Below are 12992 nucleotides of genomic sequence, written 5' to 3'. Positions count from 1 at the left end.
CTTATTGTAGAGCTTAAGAGTTCTTTGTATATTTTGGATACCAGTCCTTTATCAGATATGTGTTTTGCAGATATTTTCTCCCAGTCTGTGGCTTATCTTCTCATTCTTACTAGTATCTTTCACAGAGCAGACATTTTTAATTTTAATGAAATACCACTTACCAATCTTTTTTTCATGGATGGTGCTTTTGGCGTTGTATCCCCACTTTTATTTGTACGTTCTCTTTCCTTTATTCATATTGATCCTTTCTTCTTCGATTTGGTTTATACTCCCAGCAGTTTCTCATCAGTGTAAGCTTTTGTCCTGGAAAGGAGTTTTGTTGGTTAGTTTTAAGTGTTCACAGAGCCCAGACAGCTCCAATAACTTCAGATTTTGTTGCTATCCACCTCACAGTTTTGGCTGCTGTGCTCATGTTGACCTGCTGCACTTTTCAGTAAGTACTCCTTACAGTTTTGAGGCTCTTATTTCCCAAACCCATCAGACCACTGGTTGCCTGCCGCCCCCCCCACCCACTTTCCCTCATACAGATGCTAGTAATACGTGGGTCTTGTACCTGTCAATAGCTTGTACTTGCCTGCTTCTATTTTGGTAGTTTCCGTGGATAGCTTATCACTTAGTTTTGTTATAGATATGTGTCAGGTTTTGACTGTGCTATTATAGTTGTTCTGCCTGTACTTACGGGAAAATTTCAGGAGATTCTAAAACCCTAACACCATTGCTGCTATCTTCCTAGAATCCCTTGCTATTTTACATTATATTCTCCTACTTAACATTCTCAAAGCTGGCGTACTCTGGCTCATATTACCTCATTTTCATTCACATTCAGCTGTTCTCCATGAAGAATATAAAATGTTTGCTTTCATAGAGAGACTGTGATGGACTTACTGTAACACACCACACATACACACGCGCGCACACACACAGACAAGAGGCCTTCAAATCAAACCTATAGTTGTGTTATTGTTCTGTCACTTACTATTGTGGGCTGAATTGTGTTCCCCAAAAGAGATACTTTAAAGCTGAAACCTCAGAAGTGACTGTATTTGGAATCAGGACCTTTAAAAAAGTGATTAAATGAAAATAGGCCATTAGGGTGGGCCCTACACCAATCTGACTGGTATTCTTGTAAGAAGAGGAAATTTGGATACACAAAGAGGCACCAGGGATGCACATGCACAGAGGGAAAACTATGTGAATGCATAGCAGGAAGGTAGCCAAGGAGAGGCTTCAAGAGAAACCACCCCTGCTGACCTATTGATCTTAGACTCAAAGCCTCCAAAACTATGAGAAAATAAGTTTCTGTTGTTTAAGCCACTCACTCTGTGGTATTTTTCTATGGCAGCCTTAGCAAACTAATACATTTAATATCTTTGCAAATGTGGAAATCTCTCTGAGATATATACCTTTTGCTACTGAGGACTTTTCTAGAGATCAAATGTGAAATGTTGTAAATATGTACATATTATTTATTTAAATATTAAAAATATTATTTTCTTTTGTAAAATAATTAGGATTGGCATGAAGAGGAACTAGATAGCTATGTAAAAACAAATATCTTAAAAGACATGAATATGAATGCTTATTTTATGAGGTTACTTATGAAGGTATTTGTAGTCCATGTCATTTTTCAGATCTAAAACTAATATTTTGAAAGCAGAGAATTTGTATTTTCTAATGGAAATTCTGAAGTCTCAATAACTAATTCAAGAAATGTATTTGCTTCTTATCACTATATCTGAAATATTATGTTAGAAATCTGATTAGGAATTTCTTTTGCAGTTTTGTGCTTGTAACTGAGGATTAAGACTTGAAATACAAATGAAACATGTTTTACTCCAGGCCCTAAATTATCTCTAATCTATGATTAGGACCATCAGAATACCTGCAAAATGCAGCTGTATCTACTTCTTGCTATTTGGAAAGAATAGAATGCTTTGGCTAAGTAGTAATATGTATTTTTCTTTATGAACTAAGTATAGTTGAGCACAGGCTTAAAATATAGCCCTAAAATATTAAAAAACTCAAATCTAGTTATATTTCATATTTAATGCTACAGATACATAGAAAGATGATAACAGGATAAATTGCAATAGCGGAATGTAAAGCTAGAATTAACCCACTAAACACAGTCAAACATCAGTTCTTAATTAAACAATATTAAAGATGTTGAAGTTTCAAGTGGAAAGACCAGCTAGCTGGCTGTAGAGACACTTAGCAGGTGGCATTATCTGGGTCAGTTCTCATTAGCCCATGGCCTTACACCCAACCTTGAAGGCTCAGAAACTCAATCTTATCAACATCCCAAGTTATTCGTTCCCAGAACAGTTGACCTTCTCTAATAAAGTTTTAAAAAGCTAGAGACTGATAGAGAATCTAGAAATGCCTATTTAATCTTTATATAATAAAAATAAAGAATTGTCAAGAGAAAGCACTTTGTCTATGGGCAAGGTCCGTGGAAAATCAAATTACAATGGTTACATTTACCTCCACACTGTGAGATAGCACACACTTATATACTTATAAAAGTACATATGCAGCCTCTTGCCTTTGGGTTATGCTATGTCTGTTTGTGCTGATGGTGGGGAGAAGAGAGAAGAGAAAAGCTATCTTCATGTTAAGCAGCCTTAATTTTTAAAAAATGATCAGATAGCATTGTATTCAGCTAGAAAGCATAGAAGTTAAAAGTAAAAAATAATGGTGCATATCTCCCCTAGTAGGGGCAGATACATTGTCAAGCAGAAACTAGGCTTCTGTTGAAAGTAACTACCTTGGGCATATTTACACATTTTACAAAGCTTTTTTGTAAATATGAAAATTAATTTATAGAAAATATATTTGCATTCTAAGGTACTATAGTATAAACAATTTAGTAGTAAAATATGCCTTTAAATTAACAAACCAATGCAGTGATACATTTTAGATATAGTATTAAAATTTATAAATTGAGATTTCTATAGATCCTTTCAGTCTTATAAAATATTATTTGATTACTCCTTATGTGCATTCTTTTATCTATGGATTAATATACTTACAATGTGTGTGGGGGGAGGGTGGGGATAGGGAATTGCCTCTTCCTATAAGTCCCCTGTAGTTAGGTACAGCTTAGAGATTTTGTGGCAAATACAGCATTCAGTTAGTGATGATTCCAACTCATCCATTTTGTTTCCCACAGATTAAGAATGAGGCTCAAGTAAAATTAGCTCTCCTCTTAAACATCCAAACCATACTTTGAAAATAACAGTCATGTACTTCTCATTGAGTATAAATACACGACAACTAAAATCATGCTTAAGCTTCAACTTCTACTGAAGGCAATAGCTCTTATTAAAGATCATTTCCACTGGATGAGAAATGTGATCAGTTTCTTCATGATATATTTGCACTCCTCTTGAAGCTACTTGTTGTGCCCAAATTTCCGCTTTCCCCCAAGTGGATTCCAACACCTGGTGCCTATTTGTCTTTGTTGTATGTGTACATTTTACCTCCCACCACCCACAGATTCTAAAATTAATCACACAACTTTCCTTGTAATTCTAATACCTTCCCATTGGTTTGCCAACTCTTACTCTCCCTCTCCATTTTTAAGCCCACAAGACAACATTTCAGAATTTCTCATCAATATGAACGTGAAAAATCAGGAAGTAGAAGTGCACAATGCACTATCATCATTGACAGTTTTGGAACACAAAAAGAGGTCAGAGTGAAAGCAAAAAATGGACATCAGCATTCTTCAATCACACTGAGTCAAAGAAAATGATGGATATAGCACGTGGAGAGAAGTAATCATGTTTTCTGCGTCTGTTGCCTCTCCTCAGCTTCTCCCGCAGTTTGGTACATTCTGTTTTAGCTGAAACACACAAACTAGAAGTCAGACAATTCCTTTGCACCGCCTGAAGAAATGCTAACATGCCCCAATTATCTGAACATTTGACAATACTTTTCATAATTCATCTGTAAATCAGCATGCAATATTTTGTCTAATATGACGTTTTAAATAATGAACAGAAGCTTTTTTCTTTTATTGGCATCTCATTCTTTTTAGGAGTCATCTCTATTTTCACTTACATTTTATTTATTTTTTAAATTTTTATTTGTATTTTATATAGTAATAATTTAAATTGAATACTCTCGGGGTCTTCTCTGCATTGGGAGCAGCTCTCCTGCCACAGCCCCCTCATCCCCTGAAAATGTACACCTGTGCAAAGTTCGTCTCCACCCCCTTCTAGGTCAGGAGCACCTCTCAGCTGTTGAACCGATCACTGTCTGCAGTGGTGTTAAACCACCGGAGACACTGACAGATGAGGTACCTTACAAGAGCCTCAGCAGCTTGGCAGCCCCACGTCCCCTGACCTCACTTATTCCTAGCCGCAGCTTCCAAACCAGCGTCTCATTTCAAGGGACATCGACACAGCAGCCAAGTTCATTGCGGCTGGGGCTGCCACGGTAGGGGTGGCTGGCTCTGGGGCTGGAATTGGGACTGTGTTTGGGAGCCTCATCATTGGTTATGCCAGGAATCCCTCTCTGAAGCAGCAGCTCTTCTCCTGTGCCATTTTGGGCTTTGCCCTCTTGGAGGAAATGGGGCTCTTTTGCCTGATGGTGGCCTTTCTCATCCTCTTCGCCATGGGAAGGAGCCGTCTCCACCTCCCATAGGTCTTTCTACCGTGTCTTGTCCGCCCTGTATGTTCCTTTTCCTATACCTCCCCAGGCAGCCTGGGGAAAGTCGTTGGCTCAGGGTTTGACAGGGGGAAGACAAATAAATACTGTATTATTAAGAAAAAATAAAAATAAAAAATAAATAAATTGAATACTCTCGGGCCCAGTAGGTTTTGTGTAAAAGAAGTTGTATCAGAATTTGTGTCAGAAAAGCTTATCTTAAACATAATAACTGCAAGATATTTTTCTTTCATATCTCAAGTGTTAGAAATCCTGTGATTGTTTTACACTGAATGAAATTGGTGCTACTTATAATTTGGTATAAAAATTTTTGTGAGGTGCAAATCACCTAGTATTAAACGTGAGCCCCTTGTGTTTTACAAAGGATAGTCAACAAATGTAATGTAACAATCACAGTTTGATTTCTTTTTAAATAGTTCCTAATCCATTGGAGGACCCACTGTTTCTTAATTTCTGATAAATTAGGAGTCTCCAATACAGCTACCATTCATTTTTAGTCATTTATTTGCCTATTGAAATCTTCTTTTGAGTGAGTTCCTTCAGAAATGTAGATTTCCAATGTAGGTTTAAAAGATAAACTCCACTCAAGTTTTCTCTTAAGCACTCTTAAGCCCAATAAGGGTTGCCAAATAGCAACGATACTGTGATGTGAACCTGACAGTAACGAGATAGTCATCTTCATTTAGGTCCCGAACCTCTACTTGACTTTCCATTATCATTTCCAATTTTCCAAAGTATTAGGCTGCTTTGGGTTCCACATAGTCTGACTCAATTTGTAATCCTCTAGCCCTTCCTCTTCCATGATCTAAGGCTGCTAGGCAGACCTTCCACCTACCCTTTCCCTAACTCAGAGAGTCCAAGAGCCAAAGAACTCTGCTCAGCATCCAGGGAGCAGCTAGATGTCTGCTCCATTCTCACACTCCACCTTCCCTGGTGACTGGTGCACCCAACTCACCACCTCCTGGCAACTACACTTGGGATTTGTCAATTTTCTGGAATCAAACTTTTTGCATTAATAATACTAAGCATTAATAATACTGAGATATTTTTGTTAGTTTACATTGTGTTATTTATAATCTGTAAAAACTTTTTTACAATGGTATGGTAGATATATTTCTATATTTATGACTTTGTAACTTTCATATCAATTGATAATTTAATAGTTCAACCATCTATAGTCCTCGAGCCCAAGTAATTTATGGATTTTGCATTTTTGTAATTTCAGATTCTTATAGCATGATCTGTATGCCTCCTTTAGGTTTTAAAATTATCTAAATATCTAATTTATCTAGTTTCTAAATAATTAAATGAGGCAAAAAATGTTTTTGTATCATTCTTTCTACCTCTCAATTATACCAATTATTGTATCTATATATAATTGTATACCTTTATATGATTAGTTTGCTAGGGCTGCCATAACAAAGTGTCACAGACTGGGTAGCTTAAAAATAACAGAAATTTAATTTCTTACAATTCTGAGGCTAGAAGTCTCAGGTTAGATTGTCAGCAGGTTGATTTCTTCTGAGGCTTTCTCCTTGACCTGTAGATGCATCTCTCTCCTTGTGTCTTCACATGGTCTTCCCTCTGTGCATGTCTGTGTCCTAATCTTCTCTTTTTATTTATTTTTTATTTAATTTAAATTCAGTTAATTTACATATAATGTCTTATTGTTTCAGAAGTAGAGGTAAGTGATTCATCAGTCTTATATAATACCCAGTGTTTATTACATCACATACCCTCCGTAATGTCCATCACCCAGTTACTCCATTCCCCCACCCTCATCCCCTCCAGCAACCCTCAGTTTGTTTCCTATGATTAAGAGTCTCTTATGGTTTGTCTCCCTCTCTGATTTCATCTTGTTTTATTTTTTCCTCTCTTCCCCTATGATCTTCTCTTTTGTTCCTTACATTCCACATATGAGTGAGATCATATGATAATTGTCTTTCTCTGATTGACTTATTTCGCTTAACATGATACCTTCTAGTTCCATCCACATCATCGCAAATGGCAAGATTTCATTTTTTTTGATGGCTGAGTAGCATTCCATTGTATATATATACATCACATCTTCTTTATCCATTCATCTTTCAATGGACATCTGGACTCTTTCCATGGTTTGGCTATTGTGGACATTGCTGCTATAAACATTGGGGTGTTGTGCCCCTTCGGATCACTACATTTGTATCTTTAGGGTAAATACCCAGTAGTGCAATTGCTGGGTCATAGGGTAGCTCTACTTTCAACTTTTTCGAGGAATATCCATACTGTTTTCCAGAGTGACTACACCAGCTTGCCTTCCCACCAACAGTGTAGGAGGGTTCCCCTTTCTCTGCATCCTCGCCAACATCTGTAATTTCCTGACTTGTTAATTTTAGCCATTCTGACTGGTGTGAGGTGGTATCTCATTGTGGTTTTGATTTGGATTTCCCTGATGCCGAGTGATGTTGAGCACTTTTTCATGTGTCTGTTGGCCATTTGGATGTCTTTTCAGAAATGTCTGTTCATGTCTTCTGCCCATTTCTTGATTGGATTGTTTGTTTTGGGGGGTGTTGAGTTTGATAAGTTTTTATAGATTTTGGATACTAGCCCTTTATCTGATATGACATTTGCAAATATCTTCTCCCATTCTTGGTTTGTCTTGGTTTTGTTGACTGTTTCCTTTGCTGTGCAAAAGCTTTTTATCTTGATGAAGTCCCAATAGTTCATTTTTGCCTTTGTTTCCCTTGCCTTTGGAGATGTGTCTAGCAAGAAGTTGCTATGGTCGAAGTCACAGAGGTTGCTGCCTGTGTTCCCCTCTAGGATTTTGATGGATTCCTGTCTCACATTTAGGCCTTTCATCCATTTTGAGTCTATTTTTGTGTAGGGTGTAGGAAATGGTCCAGTTTCATTCTTTTGCATGTGGCTGTCCAATTTTCACAACACCGTTTGTTGAAGAGACTGTCCTTTTTCCATTGGATATTCTTTCTTTCTTTGTTGAAGATTAGTTGCCCATAGAGTTGAGGGTCCATTTCTGGGTTGTCCCTTCTGTTCCATTGATCTTTGTGTCTATTTTTTGCCAGTACCTTACTGTCTTGATGATTACAGCTTTGTAATGGAGCTTAAAGACTGGAATTGTGATGCCACCAGCTTTGGTTTTCTTTTCAACATTCCTTTGGCAATTAGGGGTTGTTTCTGGTTCCATAGAAATTTTAGGGTTAGTTGTTCCAGCTCTGTGAAAAAAAGTTGATGGTATTTTGATAGGGTACTCAGAAAATTCATGAAAGAAATTGAAGAAGATGCAAAGAAATGGAAAAACATTCCATGCTCATGGGTTGGAAGAACAAATATTGTTAAAATGTCTATGCTATCTAGAGCAATCTATGCATTCAATGCAATCCCTAATCTTCTCTTTTTAAAAGGAAACCAGTCATGCTAGATTAGGACCCACCTTTTAACTTAGTCACTTCCATAAAGACACTGTCTCCAAATACAGGCACATTCTGAGGTACTGGGGTTATAAGAACTTTAACATATGAATTTGGTGAGGGGAACACAATTTGGTTCATAATGATGGCACTTTATAATATTTTAATTTGCCAAAAACCAAAAATGTATAAAGCACATGTTTGTGTGAATTATGTAACAGCATATTGAGGAACTGGAGTCACAGCAAGGTCTCATTATCTGCTTGAGGCCTCTTGTCTGGTAGAAGGCAGAGCCGGAGCCTGGATCTCCTGATTTGAACCTCACTATCTTTTTTCACGAGGGAACTGAGGTAGAACTTGGCATCCCTTAGTCACAGCTTCCTGACTTTATTTGCTGCCTTCCTTTCCTGCTTTAGGCTCCAAACAGTAGGTCAGAGTCTAGAAAAATTGGTAAAATAGTTAAAACTTAGTTGATGTATATATATTTTGTTTTTGTCAAAAAGAAAAATGAAACATATTTCTATAATTTCTAGAGGTTTGTGGCACAAAAGGACATACTCCTAAAGATTTATTTTTAGTAAAGGATAAATTTTATTTCCCATACTAAAAATTTTTAGAAATTTGGTCTCCTTCCAGTGGAGCAGATGGGGGGGGAGGGGCAATATAGAACTGCCGAGCTCTATTTTGGCTTGTTCCTCAGTAGTTAGACTCTCCAATGTTATCACAGCCTGTGCTACCAAACTACCCCTTTGGCAGCCCTAGCTCAGGAAATGCCAGCTCTCTCGTACCCCATCAGAAGCTCAGTGGATTAACATTTTAGTAACAAGCATTCTTATTGGTTAGAGTTGATTCAAACCTGCCATGAATCTTATCTTTCCTATTAGCAGTGTCTAAATATCTCTTGCAGATCCTAGAGATCATTCTTTTGTCTTATAATTCTTTCTCCTCATATTTTATGTTTATCTTAAATATGTGACTTTTCCAAAGCTTTCTGTATTTACAAAGATACAACTGATTACTTGTATCAAATGAATATCCTACTTTTAAAGGATACAAGTATGAATATGTTTAAGTTTTTTGAGTTATTAAAATTCAAAGGAGAAAGTTTGGTATATGATTATGACAGATGTATTGATTTCTGCCTTTTTAAAAGCATCAAAATAATTAAAAATACTTTCTTTTGAAAGTTGGCCAGGGATACTTTGCCCAGATCCTTTTAAAGGGAAATACGTGATCTCTGACCTGGATGGAAATGTTGAACAATATCACATAGAATTCCTGGGTGATCCCCATTCAAGATCATGGATAAATGCAACATTTGTTGGACATTATAGTATCACATTAAAGGTAGGTACAGTAACATCAAACCTTTATTCTTCTTGCACTTGTTTTTAGTTATGGCCATTTTTGTTTCAGAATCTAAAAGATATATAATTATTTACTTTTATATTTATATAAATGAAACAGTATGTACTATTTGTTTAAAATTGAATATTTGTATTTTTAAACAAGTTTTTTCAAAGGAAGTGTAGAAAGTAGGGTAGTTTTAAATTTTATTTTCCTAATGGTGATATAGTATAAATCAACTGAGGACTTTATATAATTGCCTTTTGAAACAATTTTAAGATTATCATTTGGTAGTTTTTAAAAATTCCCTTGAGAAGACTTTAAGTTGTAGGCCTAGCTCACAGGGAAAATTAATTATGGAATGCAACCAGATTTTCAAATTTCAAAGAGAATATTTCATTATACTAACTCCTTCAGTATCTGTTTTACTCTTTTTAAACTTTAAATCACACATTACAACTAATAAATAGACTGGACTCTCAGGTTAATGAGAATAGGTGAACTGGACTTATTTCCATGGTTTGGTTTAGTCATTATAAATCAATTCAATTATCTGTGTCTGTACTCTAATATTGAAACTTTTCATCAGCAAACCATGCTTTCATTAGAAATCTGATTTGAAAATAGGTATCAAATGTGGATTCCTTTGACTGGATGGTTTCTATTTTATAGTGGAAAGTAGATATGTTCAAGTACACATGTAAGTGTATGTACATTTAAGGCACACCGTTGAATCCACAGTATAAGTAAATCTGTGTAAATTTGAGGTACTTTAAAATGGGCTTTTGCTATATCTTTGGCATAAGCAGTATGTTTTTCTATTCAACTTGAAAGCAACTGGAAGGGAAGGCCATTTTAATAAAAATATTTAAGTATAGAATAAAATATATACATTCATTTCATGGTAGTTGTGAGCCAGTCTTCTTAATGTGAGGCACCTTCTCTGCTCTGATATTTTGGATGTGTTCCTAGGCACTTCTGCTGGCAACCACAGAAAACAGGAAGAATTGTTCTCCTTTCTGTGGCCCTTCTCCCCTTTCCTAAAGGACAGGGAAACCTGTTAGCTTCTCATGAAGCAGACCTTAGAATCTTAGAGATCTGACAATAGGATAAAGAGCAAGGCATTCTTAAGAAATTATATTTAAATATAAGTAAAAACTAGAAGTGACTTTTTAAAATGTCTCAACTATATTTCTCTCAGGATTTGAATTTTCTCAGGATTAATTTAAGTAGTGTGATTCCAGTGAGCATACCGTTAGTCCCAAGGACACAGACCAAATCTGATGCAAAACAAAGCCAAACTCAAGCATCTGAAGCCATAGTTTTTAACCTTCTGAAAGCATTAAAGTAAACTTAGAAAATCTTGCAAAGATCATCAATTCAGGGCTGCTTAAAATAAGCAATTCCCTAATGCGAGGATGAGGACAGAAAAAAATACTTGTTTCCCCTCTCTCTTCCCCTACTCTCCCAGCTAACCAGGTGCTCTAGATGGATAACCCTCTGGGTGCTCACAAGCTCTGGGGCAGGATCTCTCCTCTGTTGTCATTCAGGGTACCTTTCCTACAGGCACTTTCTTTGTCTCTTACTCTTTTTATCTGTCTTTTTTCTTTACTTGCTACCTTGGAGGTGATCTAATATGGGTGCCTTTTTCTGTGGGTCTCTTCATTCAAGGATGAACTGTTAATACCCTTCTACCTCAAATTCAGCTGGCACATGCCAGATTGTCCCTCTGTGCTCTGATTCCCCACTTCTGCCTATCTAAGGATCTGCACTTACAGGGAAGGGGAGATTCATATTGACACCTCATTGCCCCAATCTACTCAAGAAACAGAAAGGAAGAAGGTTGACTCAGCAATACTGCCAGCCAAGATAGAAAAATGGTCAAAAATTTTACATATGAGAAATTGATTAAAAAAGAATAATTTCAAAATATGTATTATCCAGGAATAGCTGAGATTTTCCTGTCCCTGAGAGATGGAGATAGTAGCAACCCAACCTACAGTTCTTTTGCCTAGACTTCCCCAAAATTTAATCTTTTAATGCCCCTCTCTACGCCGGAACTCCCATATCCTCAAATGCTGTCTCTACCCTGTAGTACATTGATTTGGTTATTAAGTTCACATCCCCTTCCCCCATGAAAAAAGATCACTCACACAAAAATTAATGTATGGTAGACAATGTGGACTTTCTTAAAGGTTTTTCTAGAAGTGGAGGAGAGATGTACATTGCACAGGTTGTCTGATCTCTTTTTCTAAAACTAGCAAAGAATGATAGGCATTTAAACTTTCACTGCTTTAATCAACTAAATCTTACTTCATACATTATTTCAATATCATTTTATCCTAATTTGTGTAAGCTTAGTTTAACAAGTGACTAAATATTTTAGAGTTTTCACTGCATATGGACTATGTATATTTTACAGTATATATGTTAAGGTGGGAGAAAAATATGTTATCCTAGAAAGATATTATATGCATTTATGAGAAAATGAAATATATTTTTAGTGTTAGATTATGAAAATTTTAACTTTTACTTCATGTTTGCCAAGCTTTTATTTTGAATAGTCACTTTCCCCTGGTTGATATATTTATAGGACCACTGACTTACTAATTTTATTGTTGAAAGCATGACAGAGCTGTCACTGTCTATTGATTGGTACAGATGGTAAGGTTTTCCACAATAAATAAAACTTCTCATAGGTACACTGGGATATAGTTTAGAAAAAAAGTTGAAGGTGATATTTAGTTGTGTATTTGTAATTTGTATTAGTTTATTCATACATTTTATTTTTTCATTTACTAAAAAATCAGTAGCTATAAAGACAGCTGAAATCTCCCCCTTCCTTAAAGAAAATAGACGTGAACATGTGCTGGATGGCTATTTTTTAATATTATTTTATTTTATTATGTTATGTAAGTCACCATACAATATATCATTAGTTTTTGATGTAGTGTTCCATGATTCATTGTTTGTGTATAACACCCAGTGCTCCATGCAGTACGTGCCCTCCTTAATACCCATCATCAGGCTAACCCATCCCCCCACCCCTCTCCCCTCTTAAACCCTCAGTTTGTTTCTCGGAGTCCATAGTCTCTCATGGTTCATGTCCCCCTCCAATTTCCCCCCTTTCATTTTTCCCTTCCTTCTCCTAATGTCCTCCATGCTGTTCCTTATGTTCCACAAATAAGTGAAACCATATGATAAATTACTTTCTCTGCTTGACTTATTTCACTTAGCATAATCTCCTCCAGTCCCATCCATGTTGATGTAAAAGTTGGGTATTCATCCTTCCTGATGGCTGAGTAATGTTCCATTGTATATATGGACCACATCTTCTTTATCCATTCGTCTGTTGAAGGGCATCTCGGCTCTTTCCACAGTTTGGCTATTGCGGACATTGCTGCTAATGAACACTGGGTGCATATGGCTCTTCTTTTTACTACATCTGTGTCTTTGGGGTAAATACCCAGTAGTGCAATTGCTGGGTCATAGGGTAGCTCTGTTTTTAAATTTTTGAGGCACCTCCACACTGTTTTCCAAAGTGGCTGTACCAACTTGCATTGCCAC

General features: G+C 36.4%; 1 protein-coding gene and 1 pseudogene across 5 annotated transcripts in view; both read left to right on the top strand.

Moving 5' to 3' along the window:
• ZCWPW2 (zinc finger CW-type and PWWP domain containing 2) overlaps positions 1-12992 on the top strand; it is a 312121-nt gene that overhangs the window by 45177 nt on the left and 253952 nt on the right. For all 5 annotated transcript variants that reach the window (XR_014146701.1, XR_014146707.1, XM_081825521.1 and 2 more), the window contains exon 4: positions 9266-9425. Coding sequence is in view for 3 of the 5 variants with exons in the window: in XM_081825521.1 (XP_081681647.1) it covers positions 9266-9425 (160 nt within the window). In the remaining 2 variants the exon portion in view is untranslated. The remainder of the gene's footprint in view (positions 1-9265; positions 9426-12992) is intronic.
• Positions 4097-6345, top strand: LOC145722409 (ATP synthase F(0) complex subunit C2, mitochondrial pseudogene; annotated as a pseudogene).

The sequence above is a fragment of the Leptonychotes weddellii genome, chromosome 1 (genome assembly GCF_054177405.1).
Source record: "Leptonychotes weddellii isolate Sample4059 chromosome 1, ASM5417740v2, whole genome shotgun sequence".
Classification (NCBI taxonomy): Eukaryota; Metazoa; Chordata; class Mammalia; order Carnivora; family Phocidae; genus Leptonychotes; species Leptonychotes weddellii.
Note: the sequence above shows the minus strand (reverse complement) of the source record. Positions and strands in the feature narration are given on the sequence as shown.